The 20,122-nt window shown below is 41.9% G+C and overlaps 2 protein-coding genes across 3 annotated transcripts in view; one reads left to right on the forward strand and one right to left on the reverse strand.

Moving 5' to 3' along the window:
• Positions 1-383: 383 nt before the first annotated feature.
• On the reverse strand, positions 384-1,206 carry Ski6 (exosome complex component Ski6). Its single transcript, XM_075672419.1, has one exon. It carries the CDS (start codon positions 1,138-1,140, stop codon positions 400-402), a length of 741 nt encoding a protein of 246 aa, XP_075528534.1. The 5' UTR covers positions 1,141-1,206; the 3' UTR covers positions 384-399.
• Positions 1,207-4,628: 3,422 nt separating this feature from the next.
• Positions 4,629-20,122, forward strand: part of LOC142560377 (uncharacterized) — a 157,237-nt gene continuing 141,743 nt past the window's right edge. For both annotated transcript variants that reach the window (XM_075672432.1, XM_075672442.1), the window contains exons 1-5: positions 4,629-4,912; positions 9,546-9,657; positions 16,354-16,394; positions 16,477-16,542; positions 18,383-18,492. In XM_075672432.1, the coding sequence (XP_075528547.1) occupies positions 4,772-4,912; positions 9,546-9,657; positions 16,354-16,394; positions 16,477-16,542; positions 18,383-18,492 (470 nt within the window). In that variant the 5' untranslated portion in view covers positions 4,629-4,771. The remainder of the gene's footprint in view (positions 4,913-9,545; positions 9,658-16,353; positions 16,395-16,476; positions 16,543-18,382; positions 18,493-20,122) is intronic.

Consider the following 20,122-nt stretch of genomic DNA (forward strand, 5'->3'; position numbering starts at 1 on the left):
ACCTGGTTGCTTAGTGCGTCCTGCGTGCGCGCCGCGCGCATAGGAAACCAGGAGCATGTGACGAAGCGTCGCTCACTGGCGATCGTTATGTGGACTGTTGACTGCAGAGGACCTTGAGCAGAGTTCGGTCATGCGAAGCGTCGCTAAGCGCATTAACGCGGTCAGGGTCTCTGGCAGCGTTTGTTTTCATCTAGGTCAAGGTAATGTCGTGCGTTACTGCAACGAATTATGGCACATCTCCCTTTCGCGGCGATGTTCAGGGAAAGCAAAAAAAAAACCAGCTGCTGCACGGAACGGCGCAGGGCACCTTCACATTTCCCAAAATCACTGACCACAAATACGCTGTTACAACAACGCGACTTCGGAACAGTACAAGCCAGAACTCTAGCAACGTAAACTTTATTCCCAGCCGATGCACGAACCGACTTGAGCTGTGTGCTCCTTCACTTGACTGTCAAGTATTGCATGCACGTCGATGCAACCTTTTACAGCAGCGTCCAGCATTTTCTGCAAGTTATCCACGTGAACACGAGAAGTCATTTCAAGCAGAACCATCTGCTGCGACTTCGGAAGCACGGCAACTGTGAGCTCGGGGCCACGCAAGGACTCTTCTAAATGGCTTATGTCAACAAGCGGGACACCGTCGACAAAACCCACAGAACATGCGCACACATAGTCTTTCAGCGCAATACCAGCATCAATTAGCGCCAGAGTGGCAGCATTGATGCAAACGCTCAACGTGCCTCCGTCCGACTGCAGCACTTCCACGAAGATATCGATTTGTGACCGAGGGTACAGTTGAGTCAGAATAGAAGCTTCAAAGGCTTGCTGGATGTGCAGGGTCATTTCCTGCGACTTCTTATCACCTCGGGGTCGACGCTTCCTTTCCAAAGTACTGAATGTGGCCATGCTGAACTGACAGTTGACTAACACACGGTCATGGAAAGAGCGGGAACGACTGCCTCGCGGTTCGTGAGGACCGTAAACTGCTGCAAGGACTTTGGCATTACCTTGCTCGATGTAGGCTGATCCATCAGCTTGAGTGAATACACCTAATCTACAGGCTATTTTTCTCTGTTCGAACGGTTTCCGGCCGTCCAAACGATAGCCTTCGTCAGACAACAGCTCAAGCCCCGCCATTTTGTTTGTGCACTCCTAAAGAAGCGCACGCTACAGCACGCGTCGACCGCAACGCTTGCAATGCCCCCAGTGCCGATTGCTAGTGCATGCCTAGTGCCTCACGAGGAAGTCAAGGCTGGTGAAGGTTCTAGTGTCGCAAAAAAATAATAGTAGAATAACCACTTTTTGCTACATAAAGTAATTTTTTTAATGATAAGTTCAACCTGTATAATAGTTTTTCTTTTTTGTGCTGCCACCTAGGAGCCTTATCTTTCACGTTTGTGCAGCCCAGTGCCTCCTTTACTTTCTCTGTGCCTGCCGCGCCGCGCCCGTTCCCATTGCTGTCCGATTGTTGGCCTGTTTCTCCGACTAGCAGCACGGTGGCACCAGCTTATTACCCTTTCTCGCTCCTTACTAGACCGGCTGCGGTCGCCAGTCGTACCGTTACTCGTGCCTCGCATTAATTTTTTTTTTCTTTTCTAGTCAGTGGTCTTTCTTTTCATGGTTTTCAGTGCTTCCGAATGTTTCGCATTAGAATATAAGAGTACGGCGTGAAAAAGAAAGCTCAGTGCCCTTCCACACTAGCATTCTACTATCTTCAGGAATGGCCCACGTATGGGGAGTTTTGTGTCTACAGATAGTAGGGGCGGCGCCAAGATTATTTTACTGAGGGGGCACCCACGAAGAGTGAGTTCCTGCGAAGTGGGGGGGGGGGGGCAGGGAGACAGCGAATTTATGCGTTGTGTTTTGACTGTTTAACTCTCTTCCACTTTCCTCTCTCATTATATAAACGTACAAATTAATCGATAGGAAGTCCGATATAGATCTTGTCACATGGCACCTACGCTTCTTTCAGTCGCTCAAGACTCCAATAAACATGCATAGTGTTCTGCTTAGGTAAGCGCACCTTACGTAACATATACGGAGGCTGCGCATGTTCAGTAAATGTCAATCATTGCTCAGCCCATTAGAATTTATCCCACTATTTCTGAACGTGTTTCTTAATTTTATTGTCTTTAATTGAACTATAACTGCACTTTGTAGTTATTCGGCGTGCTATTTGCATGCGTCATTTAACAGTGAAAGGATGTGAAAAAAAAAAAGAAGAAAGAACATTCATTTACGCATGTTCAACACACTCATCGGAGAGCACAACAGGGTTGCGATGCAGATACCAATTGATCGATGGCTAAAATCTTTTAACAAGAGCTTGACTGGGCTGAAGTCCTTCTAAACACATCAGTATGAATAGACTATTCCAGCAACGCAGTAGGATATAAATTAAAATTTAGCATATTTACACAGCAGTGCTCCTGCTCCTGAAGGAGTACGTTTACCTAGGTCAATTAATCACAGGGAACCCTGTCCATGAGAAGGAAATTCATAGAAGAATAACAATGGGTTGAATCGCATACGGCAGACATTCTCCTGACTGGAAGCTTACCATTATCACTGAAAAGGAAGGTGCACAATCAGTGCATTTTACCAGTGCTGACATATATGGAGACTGACAAAGAAGCTTGAGAACAAGGACCACGCAAAGAGCGATGCAACGAAAATTGCTAGGCATAACGTTAAAGACAGAAAGAGAGCAGTTTGGATCAGAGAGCAAACGGGTATAGACAATATTCTAATTGACATCAAGAGAAAAAAAAAAAAGAACCTGGGCAGGTCATGTAATGCACCGGTTAGATAACCGTTGGATCATTACGGTTACAGAAAGGGTACTAAGAGAAGGGAAACGCAATCGAGGACGACAGAAGAAGACTAGGTGGAGCGATGAAATTAGGAAATTCGCGGGCGCTTTGGAATCGGTTGGCGCAGGACAGAGGTAATTGGAGATCGCAGGGAGAGGCTTTCGTCCTGCAGTGCTGCAGTGGACATAAAACAGGCTGATGACCATGATAATGATTATAATGTTCCTGCTAAGAACATGAAAATTTATATAGTACATCGTACAGCACATATACATAAAAAAGTAATAAATGAATCACAGGTGCTCAGCAGCAACAAAATAACATCAGTTAACTTGATCACAATATATACACTAAGAACAGTTTACACCCTTTGGAGTGCCCCTTCAGCCACACAACGATAATCGTCATCTGCCTTGATGCGTTTCCTTTCTTGAAAACGCCGCGCCCGCTACTTTCTTGTCGGGAATGCTATCATGCTGATAACGTGCGTGCCGTTCGTTACTGGAAAGTACCGGGCTCGCAGTGTTAAAGAAAGGAAACGCATCAAGGCAGATGACGATTATCGTTGTGTGGCAGAAGGGGCACTCCAAAGGGTGTAAACTGTTCTTAGAGTGCATGACGATTGCACTCTTAAAACGGTTGCACCCTTTGGGGTGTATATTTGTCCCACAACGATAATCGTCATCTGCCTTGTTTGCGTTTCCTTTCTTGAAACTCGGCACTCGCTATACTTTCCTGTCGAGAATGCTGCGTCACACTGATAACGCGCATGCCGTTCGTGACTGGAAAGTACCGGGCTCGCAGCGTTAAAGAAAGGAAACGCGGGCAAGACAGATGACGATTACTGTTGAGGGACAAGATACGCCCCAAGCACGATAATGCGGCACGCGCATTATCAGCATAAAACAGTTTACACCTTTTGGAGTGCCCCTTCTGATAACGCGCGTGCCGTTCGTTACTGGAAAGTTCCGGGCTCGCAGAGTTAAAGAAAGGAAACGCATCAAGGCAGATAACGATTATCGTTGTGTGGCAGAAGGGGCAAGCCAAAGGGTGCAACTTTGCCTAAGAGTGTATACTCTTAGGCAAAGGTACACCCTTTGGAGTGCCCCTTCAGCCACACAACGATAATCGTCATCTTCCTTGATGCGTTTCCTTTCTTGAAAACGCCGCGCTCGCTACTTTTCTGTCGGGAATGCTATCATGCTGATAACGCGCATGTCGTTCGTTACTGGAAAGTACCGGGCTCGTAGCGTTAAAGAAAGGAAACGCATCAAGGCAGATGACGATTATCGTTGTGTGGCAGAAGGGGCACTCCTAAGGGTGTAACTATGCCTAAGAGTGTATATATATATAGTGAGTGGCGGTGGGTGGTGAGGTTGAGGATTTTCATCTAAAGCAAAGAATAAGAAGTCGTAATTATCATGTTAGTACTCCTTTCCATTTTCCTGAGAGGCTTGTTTTGATAGATCATATTCAAACATCGGTCAGTGAAGTCAGCGGCATGAACCGTACGTATAGGGTGTCTTCATAAATCATGAACTTTCTACAATCTTCACTAGCCTTTGGCTGAGGTCACAACGTTGACTCACCAGTACTCGAAAACCTACAATGATATATCACATTGGTCTTTCACGCGAGCCTCCAAAAGCAAATACATTGCAGGCGCGCAAGCGGCGGCGGCGTCTGCAAGAGAGTAATAAGGCAGCGTCACCAAGTGGCATCTCGGGGTGTAGTCGAGAGGGTAGCAGACGACAACCGGCACGGCGCTGACGCGGCAGACACAGAAAAGGTAAAGGCGGTAAAGGTGGCACTGGTGTAGCGAATGGCATTCTGGGATAAGACTTTTGCGCCATGTTGGTAGTCAGCGTCTGATACTGGTATTTACGTTTTGCCTGTAAATAAAGTCCAAGTGTACTTGTTTCTGCCACACCTCAAGAGCAAACTCGTCTGTAACAATGAGTCCGGCGGAAACGAAGAAAACCAAGCGACGAAAGAACAAGAAGGTGGCACGTTCCCCTGGGAAAGAACAGATTGAAGGCGTAGGCATGTCTTCAGAAGTTGGCAGTGCTAATCCTTGTATTGGCCAAAACTCAAAGGTACACGATCCTCTGCACTTGCTTGCCACTCTTTGCTAATTATCCTTCGCCGTGTGATAGCTTGAGCAATAGGACTGAATAGACGAGTGCGCTTCATCATCATTTGTATGTGCACGGATGTATGAAATATGAGAAACTCGACTCAGGGCGGGGAAGGAGGGTGCTGGGTCTTTAATTGCGTGTTTCGGCTAGTTATCGTTTTCACCTGTCAATTCAGAAACGGAAACCAAAAGTATACAGCGCGGGCATGTCTCTCTACGTTGATTCTCCTCATGCGTATCTTATCGTTAGGTCTTGGGAGAAGTCATCTCCATCCGATGAACAAGATAGGGAACGGAGGCACGTTTCCGGTATACATGAGAATCGTGCAAATTGTGTTTAATCCTTTCCCGCCTAAGTGTCGTAACGGAGATCTTACCGTACGCCGAATTTTCTATTTTTCTTTTCATTTTGTGTCCACTTAATCATTCATGATTAATACCTCAGGCACCAAGAAATATTTCATGGCCGTATGTTGGCCGCCAGTTCTCATGTCACGCCCACTGTCGCCGGAGTTAGCGTAGCGCACTATGAATAACTTTCTCTCCTAATTTTTTTTTTGTTTCACTCTGGTAGTACTGAACACTAAAACATGGGTATACACTGCCCTCTTCGAATCCTGTAACCTACCTGTCGACGATAAATCTTACTGCTCCATTCTTCTCAACACACTGTTGAAAATAACTAAAGCTCATCGTAACATCAAATCTAGCGTGATTGTGTGCATGAGCGCCCTATACATCCTTAGTCTTCCACCACATTTACTTGTGCACATACGTGGTCTACTTTTATTACGTTTTATGGTGCGTTTTGTTTTCACAGCAAATTACGGGTATCAGTAGATGTTAACAGCACCAGTTTGAAATTCCCTGCGTTAGCTACCAGGAATAATATAGATCTTTAGCAATGACTGGCTGAGGCTAGTCATTAGCATAAACGATGACATTTTATTTGAATGTAAACAAACACTTAACCTGAAAACTTGAGCTTGTTCTGAGCACCAGAGCTATTTGAAACTTGCTTCTTATTTCTTTTTGTGTGTCCTGCTCACATTTATAATTGTATTGATAGTGTCTGACTGAAATGTTTGACATGGAACTACTTTGCATATCAGCAATTATTTCCATGTCATATGGTTGTGTGTGCTGTTACTTGTTTGCTTATTATGTTCTAAAGAAATCTTTGAAAATGGCGATGTAGGACACCATAGACATAATGGTGTGACATGTATATTAACCTTTCTGTAGGCTGAACTGATAACATTTATATGGACTGGATGTAATGGCACTGAAGGTGTGCTTGACAAGAAGGCCGCCTACCCTCTCTCAACTACATTTGTGCCTCTAGTGCTTGTGCTGTGATCAATTGTTGCTCAGGATGCTACTTTGGTACAGAGTTTTAATCAACAACAGAAAATTGTTGTTAGCCAAGGAAGAAAAGCAGGCCAGAACAAGAAGAGTCTTATACTTTTGCATCAAATATGCGTCCGGCTGCAAAATATTACAGAGCAGGCAACACCAAAAATAATTTTCCTGATGGGAAATTCATACATTCTGGAATTTAGACTCGGTGCCTACTTTGCTGTGCAAGTACCGCAATATGCCTCATAATTTCAGTCAGTATTGCTGAGTTAGTTTTTCATAGCTTATGTGTTACAAAAGCTTCTGTAATGGGCTTTGGGTCTTCAAAACCATTGTCAGTGCCTAGAAAAATATGACAGTTGGCACAGTTGTCTTAAAAAATGCAAATAAATGAAAAGCTGTTTTATTCTGCAGTCGAGCTGTATTCTCAGAAAGGTGTAAAGCATACTTTTCCAAACAGTAAAACAAGCAAATAAATCGGAGATGGTGAGGAGCTTAAAGAAAGTGCAGAGCTAAGCATTGTTGAAGAAAACCTTTAGTCTACCCTCTTTTGCTGTGTATGTCATCTTGCTTGAAGGAACCCACAGCAAAGCAGTGTGTGTGAAATGTACTGTAAGCACTTTCTAAACAAAAAGAGTATATGCACTGTGTGCTCCCCAGTTGTAGACACTAGTTGTTGCAGTGCAACAAGGCTGCTATATTGTAGCGATGCCTTTTTCGATGCTAATGCCTTTTCGTGTGCGTGAGTGCTCGCGTTCGGTCCACCTGGGATTGAGTGCCGCTAATGCCAAAAGTACGGAAAGGTATCGCTACAAAATAGCGGCCCAGGTCAGACATCTGTCTGCAAAGTACATAGAATTTTATTACCATTGGTGATCTCATTTCTCTAAAAAAATATGTTAAAAATGTATTGTGCGAAGAAATAGCACCTGTTTTATTACTTTTTAATTTGAACAGATTTTTGAAGAATGGTCCATGGCAGATAACATTGTTTCGTCATTTCAGGTGCATTTAAGGAAGAGGCAGACATTACTTACTTGACAAATCACAATGTCTAGGTAGCTGATGAAAAATATTTACTAATGAACTTTTTATTTATTTACTTCAGGGCACATGTTGCAATTGTGAAACTGAAGCTGAACTATAGTGAAGTCCTGCTTGCTTACCAGAAATCATAAGTCTAACACCACTTTCAAGATATCCTGCATTAAAATGTGCTTTGAAATACATTGGTGTTCCAGCCAAGAGTTTCCCAAAAGTGTGTATCAAGAAGTTCAAGGTGACCATAACTATAATGCAATTTCACTTTTTAGCAGATTTTAGAGGTGGATATCTCCAAAATGGCATGTTTTAGGATTATTGCTAAGTATATATGACTTCACCAGCACTCAGCTTCAATTTTGCATTCGTAACGTCTTGTCATAAAGTGAACATTTCGAAAGATTAATTATGAATCTTTTTATTCAGCCACCTGGACATTGCAATTTGTCACGCAAGCAAAGTGCACCTCTTTAGGCAATCCACCTCAGGAGCCACATGCTCCGGGCTATTCTTTTAATGTTCGAACAAAAAAAATGATAATAATGTACATTATGTTAGCCGGTAACTTGCATGCCTTGGCACAGTTTGTAGTATGCATAGCCGATATATATTTATCTTTAAAAAAAGAAGGCGTCTTTGATGATGATAAATGTGACAGGGCTCATTGGGACACACCACAATGGCTCATTAGCTATGGCATTCTTCTACTGAGCACGAGATTGCAACTTATTTCCAGCCATGATGACTGCATTCTGATGGGGTTGAAATGTACAACATACATATGTGCTGGGATTATGATACACATTGAAGAAGCTGGAAATGGTGGAGATTAATCCAGGGCCCTCTCTGCTACAGTGTCCCTTGCAGTCCAAGAGTGGCTTCAGGACTTGAAAAACCTGTCTGTTTTTATGATTATGATGATTATTATTATAAAGCAGCTTAACAGGCTTCTAGGCATATAGACTTTTTGGCAGTAAAATTTGGGAGACAGTATGTATTTAAAAGTTACCTTCTTTTTTTTTGGAGAATACAGATGTCACACATAACTAGAGCTGTTATTGTAGCTCAGGATTGCTGCTGCAGCCCCAGCGCTCTGAAGCTCTGGAGAGTGAAAGCTGGCCTCCTCACTCTCTAAAGCTAGCAGTGTCAAGTGCTGCCACACTACAATATAGCTTAACAGTTAGAAATGCTGTGGCCACTGTAGCTTTGGCAGAGACTGCACATTCACATTTTTGCTGTGATAGCCTCTACTGTATCAAAGGCCCGCTAAATGAAAATAGTAAATATGTAATACATTGCTCTCTGGGAAGTCTCCCTAAGTTTGTTTCATGCAGAAATAAAGGGCTGAATTTCAGTTGCTCACGATCTTTTGCTCCTAAACCTTAGCTTCGATGATGTCATTGTATGGCGTGCAAGTTTCATAGCCCTCCAGATTTTTTTCTGTATGAAAAGCCTACAGATGTTGCCTAGCTGAACTTTGTACTGCTTTTAAATTACAGTGTGTTTTGTTTTCTGTAATCGGAAATTAACTAGCCCCAGCCCGTCACTTGGAATATGTGATGGTTAGCAAAGCTGATGCAGGAAAGCAGAGGGTGCATAACCATTTGCCTTTTCCTTTTGTGTCCCGGAATACTAAACCTTTCAGTGAATTGACCTGTCTACTTTTGCAGAAGCATAATTGGCCAGAGTACCTATATTTAATATCTTGCTCAGCAAGTCAGGCTTCATATTACCTTTTTGTATAATGTTTTTGTCATGAAAAGCTTTGTTTAATTGTTTGTCCGCATTTTTTTTTTTTCAGGAATATAGCTAAAGAAAGAATGCATGGTGTTTGAAATAGCATGCTGGCTAGTAGCAACTGATACTGATGTGGTGATGTCCAAGAATACTTTAGACAAATGTTGTGTAGCTATTGGTTTGGTGACCTGCATGCTGAAGAGTCAATGCTGAATGTTATTTTTAAATTGGTTAATGTTAAATGGGTACAAAATTGCTTGCAAAATGTTCATGCATAGCCTGGATTTGTAGAGTCAATATAAACTTTTTTTTGAGCCATACACCTTGGGATTCCTATGCATTTTGGAAACATTTTCAGTGGTATGAGAATATGCATGCAAAATATTAAGAACCTTTCCATGAACTTGCAGTTTAAGTGTATTGACTTGGAAAATATTTTTTTGCCTTTGCATTAGGATGCAGGAGTTCTTGATTCATCATTGTCAAAGTCACCAACATGTGGGCCAAAAGAGGATGTGCATGGCTGCATTCTTTGCTCAAGGACTCATGACACTGGTTCCAGTGCAGGTTTGTGCCAAGATGTATTATATTGGGGTTTCTTGTTTGCTACCACATTTTGTCGCTGCTTGTGGGCTCTCCGGGATCGTTTTGCTTAGCCTATTATTTAAAAAAATTACTGACACCCTAGCGTGCTTGTCCCCTTGGCACCCTGGCAAACTTTTACCTTGTATTATGCACTTAGTGTTTATTTAAATGTACAAACTGTGTTCTGTATTGGATTGTATGCGAAGAGGTAAGAGTGAAATATTTTTCATATGCTATAAATTCAAATTTTATTTGTAACATGGCCATCAACGTCTTTAAAGGGGCCTTAAACAGCCTTGGACCTTTGCACCTGATGCAGTTGATGGGCAAGTCTGTGCAGATGAGTGACAGGTGTAAGAATAACTCTTGCCATGTACAGAGTCGTCCACTTTTATGGGAAACATGCAAGTATGCAGTCGTACTCTATTAAGTCCCATTTTCAGCCTCTAAGAGAACTACTTGCACAGATGCGTTCAGAGCCTAAGGTGGGGCCTGCTGCATGTTGTCTGCTACTCTGCTGGCATGTGTAAAGCCCTGCCAGATGCTGGTGCTTGAATGCTGGTCTTTCGTATCACCCTACATAAAACATTTATTGTTAATGGCACCTGCCAGGGCATACTCAAAGTTGTTTGAGAATGGTAATTATTTACTTTTCTTCAATACTTCACAGTACGCTGTGTGCATGATGGGTTTCCCTATTCCCATTCATTTCAATTAACCTAATGTACTCTTAAAAATTACCAGTGCTTCTCAGCCCTAACTTTTCTGTTGGTAGCATCATGTGTAGAGCGGGAAGATGTCGCGCAGTCAATGAAAATGTTGTTAATCTAGTCAGCAGCATATGTAGTACATCTTAACCTCTACCTGTGTATATACATTAGATTGTTTTGCTGCTGAGCACAACTTCGCTAGTCAGACATTAGGATGGAGCATTTGCATTCCTATAGCAGTACAGTAATGTGCATTTACTGTTTGTGATTGCACAATAAAATAACTGAGTGGGCAAAACAGGGACTACAGCTAGAGAGACCAGATGTGCAAAGAAAAGGAACAACACAACACATTATCTGAAAGGTTCATGCTGTATTTTGTGCCTAAGCGCCTCTGACTTTCACTGTTATAAACGGTCACAAAAATGCCAAGAAGGGCCTCATAAATGCTGCAGCAAGTAAATCAGATATTGTAGTAGTAGTTTACCACGATAAAAAAGACTGGTATTTGTCAATTGTGCTGCATGATGTAAGCAAATTTACTGCACCAGCATTGGGCAAGGATTCTTATTCACCGGCAGAGTAGCAGATGACACGCTGCCGCAGGACCCACCTTTGGCTCGAAATGCTCCTGCACCAACAGTTCTGGCAGTCACATCTGGCGCTTTGAGGAGTGAGCCTGTATACTCCCCATTTCCCCTTATGGATGACCCTGTACCTTTCATCAATGCTTGCAATGAATTCCAGTGGCAGATTCGGAACAGCTTACTGTCTCGGTGAATATCACATACTTGCATAGAGCAATGGCTCCTAATCTGTGATTGGAACACAAGTGCTATGGATGGAGCAAGCAGGCAAGGAAGCGTACCTAACATACTGTTTGTTATGACAGCCCCATTTTTTTCCCCACTGTTTGCTGTTGTTCCCTTGTTTTGTGGTACAAATATCCAAAAGCTATTGTTGGTGTATGTAGCAGAAATGACCATCACTGAAAGCGTGCTTGGAATGGCGGCGTTACATCATTGCACAAAACTGCATTATGTTTGTGGTAGGATTGCAGTATAGAGACAACACTGTAGAGAGAGTACCGAGCATTTAACTGCATTATGTGATACCAAAGTGATTGTTGGTATGTTCAACCTAAACGGCCGTCATCTCCTAGACTCACAGATTGTATTTATTTATTTACCTTTACTTTTATATATACAGTGCTGCTAGCCTCCAGATGAGGCTGTAAGTAGGAGTGGGTGACAAAAAAACACAACAAAGTGTTCATGTATAAAAGAAGTCGAGACACAACAAGCATGTTACACAAACTGACAAGAAGTCAAGAAATGCACTCACGAAAACACCTGCTACAACGTTTCTTACAAAATTAAAAAAGAAAGAAAGAAAGAATAAAAATAAGTAAAGCACACACACAGCGCTTGAAAAGAAAGAAAGAAAGAAAGAAGAAAGAAAGAAAAGACGCACAGCGTGTCTTTGAAAAGAAAGAATTTGCGGATGTTTTAGTACGGCAGGAATATTCCTTTCATTTTTTATTATGATGCAATTGGGTGGTTCATCTGGCCACTGGCTCTATGCATGTGTGTTTGTGTATACCAAGTTTATTGTGGATTAGCAAGTGTGTGTACTTTAATCGGTCACGTAGGCACCACGTTTGTAAACAGTCTAGACATGCTTTTCTTACCAGAGCACTCTCAGAATTATGCCAACTATATGAACGGTATACAAACCTAACCGCTTTCTTTTGGACATATTCTAGCTTGTTCATGTTGCCTTGAGTGTACGGATCCCAAACAATTGATCCATATTCTATTATAGGGCGAACTAAAGTTTCATATGCTATTAATTTAACCTCGTGTGTGGGTTCTTCTTAATTAACCAAGTTTCCACATGGCCCTCTTCACAACTTCCGATATGTAGTCATTTCACCTTAGATCCGTTGTTACAATTACCCCCAGATATTTATAGCTGTTTACCACTGCAAGAGGTTTGCCACCTATGCGGTATAAGAAACTTAACGGCTTTCGCTTCCCTGTTATGGTCATTGCAACTGATTTTTTAATGTTTATTGTCATTTGCAAGGAGCGAATTATTTTTAACAGTGGTTTTAGTTTTAAGAGAAGCTCAGGGCTTGAGACATGATCGAAGGCGTTTTCAAAATCTAGAAATATAATGTCGATTTGGCTTTGAATGTAAATTGCTGCTGAGATGTCAAGAATTAGCTCTAAGAGTGCCGTCACAATAGAAAGTCCTTTTCGGAACCCATGTTGCCTGTTGTTGATTATTATTTTCAATATATGTGGAAATATGACTAAAAATAATATGCTTGAGTATCTTAGAGCATGCATACAACACTGATATTAGCCTATAAGACGAAAGTAATGATGAGTCGTTTGCTTTAGGTATGGGCACAATTTTGTTGCATTTCCAATCAAAGGGAATGTCTGCTTTTGATAACAAAAGGTTGAACATAATATGTAAATATTTACTGCATCATTTGACATACCTGACGAGGAAGGCATTAGGTATACCGTTAGCACCAGCAGATTTTTTGGTGTCAGTGTTGAGCAGAAGTGACAGAAGGCCCTGTTCAGATACAACAACATTGTTAATTGGCTGACAATGTGCCAATGGGTTGAAATGTGGCGTTCTCCCATCATCATTTGTGAATACAGAACAAAAAATTAAAGGCTGCAGCGACTTGCAGTTCTGACGTTATCATTTCGCCATTTATACATAACCTGTATGTTTTTTTTTAGAGGATAAATGCTGATAGAACTTTTCTGGTGCCATGAGCAGGAAGTTCTTCGTGGTAACATTGAAATAGTAGTGCTTATTTCTCTTAATACAGTCCTTTACCTGTGTTCGTTACTATGCGAGCCTAGTTTAGTTGTCCGCCAAAGGGGACAACCGGGTTTGCTTTCTTAACTTTTTGTTTTGCGTTCTAGTTGAATAACTTCTTTAGTAATCCAAGGACTAGTATTTTGTATTTGTTTCATCATAGTTTGCACAAAATCCTTCATGCACTTCAACACAACATTCTTGAAGAAACATAATGCATTGATAGACTATCTGTTGAACCACTTAAAGCAACAAAATCAGAAAACGAGCTGTCCAACAAATCTAGAATTGCAACGTTATTGGTGCGTGTGAAATTCAGGACTATGCGCGCATCCTTGTTTTTGCTAGCAACAGAACCACATGCGAGATTTAACGATATCGTCTTATGGTCAGATATGCCATCATATGTATGCATGACTGGATTTCGGCAAAGCAGACTGCTACTCATGAGGAGAAGACATAAAATGAATTTCGTGTCCTTTTGAATGTGGGTAGGTTCCTTCACCACTTGAGTGAAGTTGTGGAAAAAAGATTAAATCTAGAAATGGTTCAGCAGTAGTATTTAGTGGTTCAAGGAATTCACTGTCCCACTTGACAGCAGGCATATTAATCACTAGCAAGCACAGTGTTACAAGAGGAAATGCTACTGGAGCATAAGGATTTGTTCATTGCCTCAAAAAAGGTCCTCTCGTTTGGTGGGCGGTAAAATGTTCCAATAATCAGGGAAAACTCGTTTAGAAAAAGATTAATCAGAATACACTCAATACCAGAAATGCCAGGAAGTCTATTTACATGCAGCGACTCTTGGAACATAATTGCTATGCCACCACCCTGAGAATTCCTGTCCTTGCGGAGCATTTTGTAGCCTGCGGGTACTATTTCATTGTTCTCGACATCATTGTGCAACCAAGTTTCTGTTAAGCACATGATATGTGGCTTGTGTGTGAGCTAGACACCTTCCAAGTCAACTATTTTATTAACAATGCTCTGCGCATTTAGCTGAATATACACAAATGGCTTATTCTCGGGCGGTGTAGCTTAACTGTGTTTATCTGGCCGGCAAAGCAGAACTCGGATGTTTCATTCCTCATCCCATTCAAACATGTTATTGTCTATCTTAAGCTTGTTGTATATGAGCTTGACTTTTTGGTCGTCCTTTTTGTTAGCAGCGGCACTGCCCCACAGTTGTTTTCTTTTTTTTTCTTGTGTTTACAGAAAAATCCCCAGAAATAGATAAGCCTTTGTGTTTTAGCTTGAAGCAGTTTTTTAGAATATTTATTTTCTCGTTTACAAGAAACAATTTTACGGGAAGGTGCCTTTCTGTGAAGGTGCCTTTGAGGACAGGTTCCTTGAGATCTTCATCTGTCTCACTTGCTTTCTCCTCAACACCAAACACAAGAAGATTATTAAGCCAGCTGCGGTCCCTTAAATCGACAAGTTTAAGTTCTAAACTCTGAACCTTCTTCTCCAAGCTGCAAGCTAAGAACATACTTCATTAATAGCTGAAGCTGAGTCTTCAAACATTTTAAATTGTGATTCAATTTTGTCTAGCCTGGTTTTTATCTCTTTCTGCCCCTCTAGCAGTTCGCCTAGAAGCTGCTCAGGTGATGGGCCCAGGTTACGCTCGACATCACAGAGCATGAGCAACGAAGAAACGAAGCTAGTAACAATGGTACAGTGCACACATACACTCAGGGCTTGTCAGCTGGAACATGTAGGGATTGCTGGATTTAAATCTGAAGTAGGTTTACTAACCTCTACAAGAAACATGAACAGGTTTGTGACTGTGCTGACCGAAGGCCAGCTGACATACCCACTGAAGAACCGCAATGGTGGCAGGTTATTTAAGCTCCAGTCTGATGACGTTGACTAGCTCCCATGTGAGGCCACCCACATATCTTTGGTGCAGATTGCCTAGTGTGCATGATTGGCTTGAAATGACGAAGCGTTGATGGTGAAACATGCCGTGTCTTGGTCTGCACTGACCCTCGCCGCCAGGCCGAAAAAAAAGATCTGTACAAGAAACATGAATGGGTTTGGGACTGTGCTGACCAAAGGCCAGCTGATGTGCCCACTCATTTTTCATCATTGCACACAAGCGCCATCAAGTGCGTAGACAACTGTGACAACCACAGCAGCTGTGGCGACACTAGATGAATTGGTAGAAAAAGAATCGCATTCAGCAAAAGTGCATCATGCAGTCCAGTCAACTCCCCCAATTTTTTGTGGAGCAGTCCGAGCTGCTTCAAGGAGTGATCTCAACTAAAGATTGCTCTTAGTATGCCATTGGAAGACGTCGTCTGCACTTCCAATTTTGCCATTGTAACAGACGTGCTCCAAATAAATCAGCAAATGTTATGCCAGAAGGGCTGTGAAGCCGCCGTTGGAATTTACCATTAGCCTCACCTTGCTTTTTCCCCTTCTCCCAACTATCCCTTACATAGCCTTTGCACTGCTCTGCATAGTTTTTGTTAATTGAAAGTCAACACTGTCGCCGACGATAGTTCTGCGATGCCTGCTCCGTTGCAGTTCTTTTTTTCAGACACAGGCTGAACATCTATTAGCAAATGTTATCGCAATAGTGATTTGAGAAGGTGGTGAGCCAACGGGACTGTCCTCACCCCCCTCTGCAGAAAGGGGGGTGGGTAAATTCAAAATACCCAAGCTTGTCTTGGGCCCTGCAAGCTAGAATGGCTGTGTGTATGCAAAATGAGATATTTTTCACACTTATTGTTTGTGTTATGTAATTACAATGTAAGTGGTTATACTGAATGGCATCAAAATTATATCCACCTTCGTCATCTACTGCCTGTAACATCTGTGATGAGAGCAGTGGCATATTGCTGGGTGCTACCTAACTCACTTGCCATTCTGGTGGGCTTGAAATTTAGATTACGAAGATGATTTTTTGTGTCGAGTGATGGTGTTTTCTGAAATTTGAGATGTTGTGATGTCTGTGATGCTAAATTTGTTTGTAAATAATATTCTTTGCTTTGCTGTTTGTTTTGGTTTTAATGTTACACTATTAGGTAAGTAATTATCTCCTTGGCTTTTCCACATCCTACACACTGTGTACTTTCGTCTTTAACAAAACTACGTGCCTTTCGTATAAATTTTGCAGACGGAGATCATAACAAAGATGCTGTGGATATCTTTGGACCAGTAAGGATAATTTATTATTCTAGAAATGCACTTTTGTTGTTTGTTAAAATTTGTGGAATAAATTTGTAACATTGTATTTTAGGAAGCTGTGTGGGACAACTTGCCGTCAGATGCCCTTTGCTCATCGGATGCTCTTTTCAGTGAAGATGTGAGTTCACAAGAATTTGCATGGTGGAAATGTGTTTTCTTTTGTATAATGAGCTTCTTTATGAGGGTCACTAGAAAAAGTCAGAATTCTTAATTCTGGTTGAGGATGTTTAATTTCTTGTTATTGTTTAGCATTTTTGTTTTCTCCCCTTTTTTTGCCAAAATGCAACACAATTTCTGTCACTTTATGCATACTCCATCATACTAGACTCGCACGGGGAGCACTAGCAGTGCCGCATTTCATCCTTGCACAAAGGCCCCAAAAGCTACGTCAAACTGAACATTTTCCTTTATTTCAGGAGATTTTAAAAAAAAAGGGAGCCACACGGTGGCAGTGAGAAATAAACTTTCTCCTTTTTTAACATTTATTACCAACAATAGAAAATTCCCCAAGTACAAAGTGAATGTAGGCTATACATGAGTTGAGCCTTGTTTCAGCTGCTTTTTCAGCCAGTCCCACACTGAGATGCTGCAACTTTGTGGAACAGTAAGCAGCAGGGAGTGTTGCATTCTGCCGGTGAATCTCGATCAGTGTCACACCTTCTGTGTCCCATCAAACACTTAGTGTGACCTCTCACTAGCACAATTTTAGTTGTAACTCTAAACTGGCACAGCTTCGTCCACGAATATTTCATGTCCTGTCACTGCTGCATCAAACCGTGTACTCGTAGACTTCTTCGAGAGCATAGGTGTGCTTACTTTGCTCACCGACCTTATAATGGGGTGACAGTTTACGGAGGATCCAATATATAAGCTTGGCCTCCTCGCCAATATAATGTAAGCATTTGAATGTTCACTTTGTAGCATGTCCATGGAGCATCGTCCTGCCTGTGAGGAAGTGCTTGGCAGTTTATAGCTGAGGGGGTGGCTTGTGTGGGAATAGGGCAACTACCAGGAGATCAATCAAAAGTTTGTCGCAGTGCTGTGTGCTCGCACCTTTGATCTGACAGGAGGGAGGAGCATCACTTGCATGGGAAAAGTGACTGTGATGTGCCAGCCATGTCTGACATTTGGTTGCTGCGATGGCGGTTCACAGAGATCGAGCTTGATAAATTGCTATCAGCGCATGCAAGCAGAACTGGGGTTACAAAAACCAGTTCGTGGCTCATGAACATTTGAATAAGTGCCACCTAATGAGGCAAAGGCCAGTCATGTAAAAATGCAAGAAACATGAAATGCTTCCAGCATCTATTATAACTTGCACATTAAAAGTTGTGCTTTTCTCACGGCGCAATGCATGCCCACTTGCCTTGTATATAGAGACGGTGCTGCCCCCATTTCTCTCCTCAGGCTTCAGTCTTGGACGCTCAATCTCTTTACCTGGGAAAGCCTCATTCTCTCAGCGGTTTGAAAATATTAAAAATTTCAACAACTGCAATGTCTTGCTGCTCAGGGAGTGCTATCCGTCATGTGTGTGGCATCTGCAAGGATGAATTTCCAAATGACGCCATGGAAAATGGATTATCCATTGGATGAATGGTGAAGGCCTGTCAGTACTTTTTGTTCCTGCAAAAGGTTGCTGCTGGTTTTATCCTCATAACCTTTGGCAAACCTGTGACTGGTTCCACTTTTTAAAACATCACTTAGCAGACAATTCAACAAATGATAAGTCTTCTAAAATGATCCTTGCTGAATGGCAGAAAATTTTCACTGAAAAAATTCTGGTTTTTCTAGTGACCCTTATAAGAGAAAATAAAATAAACCACTTTCACAAATATTACACAAGTATGGTCTTGTGTTTCCCTCTAAAAGAATTTAAGCAAGTCTAAATGTAGAATACAGCCCACTGTTACTGATGATTTCATTGTGCATAACCAGTCTCTTCAAACTTTTTTTTGTAGATCGACTTGTCTACTGCGTTGAGAGATGGAACCTTTCCAAAGGAGTTGTTGAATTTAGCTGATGATTGTGGTTCTTCTGTGTGCATCTGTGAACGCTATTCCAACTGGAAGTAAGTTTGCTTTTGTTTAAGTTAATATAGTGGTTTATTGCAACAGCACACGCAGTACGCACATGTGCAGAATTATCCTTTGATGGTGGGGCTAAGCGTGACAGCAGCCATTGCTCATTATGATGCCTTTTGCATACCTTTAGAATAATAGATTTCTGGGCCAGTTGATGGACAATCATGGTGAAATTTTAGGATAAGGAAGAGTTGACACGGATGCAAGCGCTATTTACAATGCATCTATTATTGAGACTTTATAGTGTTCCACAACTTTACATGCAAGCATAGCTCCATTCCCTTATGCAATGAAAAAAAATTTATAAGAGGGAAGATAACAAAGTTGGAGAAAGGGAAGCATGACAAAAATATAATCCATGCCAGCTTTCAGTTACAAGAAAAGAAAAACGGGCATGCACACAATGGTGCACAATTACCGAATTAGGTTTGCTTCCTTGTACATTAACGCGCCCTGAAAATGTGCTAAGACGTGTGTTATCTTGGCAAGTCTGCAATGTGACCGCTTTGAGCAATTGTCTTTCTCACTGACACTTCTTACCTGCCATGACCTGTGTGCTTCTGAAGCTGTGTGAACAGCCACATTGCTTGTAGTGTGCTGTCAAGTAGGATTCATAGTTATCAAGCATGCTTTCTGCTCCCAAAGCCTATCATTGAGCCAGTGTCCTTTTTGACTGGCCTTTGCTCACATGGCTACTCAAAGGAATCCTGTATACCACCCATTATGTGAAATCGATGTTGCAATATCCTGTTCTAACAAAGGGCAGCATCAGCCAATGAAGCCACTCTTGCGACATGGTGTTCCTTAGTTTGGTCTTTACATGCATCAGCTTCAGAAATGTTCTTTCGCAGAAGCAGCTAATTACAGGAATAGTAGAAATAAACGAAATGAAAAAAGAAAGCAGCTGAAAAACTTGACAAAACTCTCTGAATAGCGTTGTCCAAATCATCTTCTCTGAGCAAATAAAGCCAGCCATAAATGGCCATTCTAACTTTTTCCCACTGTGATGAGAGATCTTGGGAGCTGAATTTCAGCATGAAGCTGTTGTCTACCTCAACCAAGCTGCAAATAATCGCTATCTGCTCATCACTTCCTGAGAGACTGAGGAGGTTCCACACGGCACACGCAAGGTCAAAACTCTCTTGTGTGAACCTTTTTTTGACTCCCTGGATAAAGGCAACAAGCAAGGAAAACGGCCACACAATACTGCTCTGGTTTCGTCATGTGAAGTGTTCACTTGTCCAATTTGCATCAATTCTGTTCGATATATTAAAAAAAAAAAAAAACTGTTATATCTTGAGTGATTTCTCACAGTGTGAATCGTAGGTGCCAGAGCCTATTAAATGCAGTTATGAGCTTAGTATTGGGCTCCTGAAGTCTTTTTCCCCTTGTATCTGCTGGATAATTGACTAAATATGGCTGTCTGCAGCAATTGTAAGATTATTTTGCGTTCTGTTACTCGTGTATGAAGCGTTCCTCTTCCCTGGCTATAAATGGTCGTGCAAAATCAGGTCATACTTTTTCATTAGATCGATGAGTTCTAAAAAGAGACCCTTCCCTCCACTTTCCTACCCTTCAGTGTGCCCTCTGAATGGCCTTCCTTCTTTTGCAAGCAGG

Source organism: Dermacentor variabilis, chromosome 1 (assembly GCF_050947875.1).
Source record: "Dermacentor variabilis isolate Ectoservices chromosome 1, ASM5094787v1, whole genome shotgun sequence".
Taxonomy (NCBI): Eukaryota; Metazoa; Arthropoda; class Arachnida; order Ixodida; family Ixodidae; genus Dermacentor; species Dermacentor variabilis.

Bases quoted from the DNA above. Each gene is read 5' to 3' on its own strand.
- Ski6 (XM_075672419.1), bottom strand. From the start codon at position 1,140: ATGGCGGGGCTTGAGCTGTTGTCTGACGAAGGCTATCGTTTGGACGGC.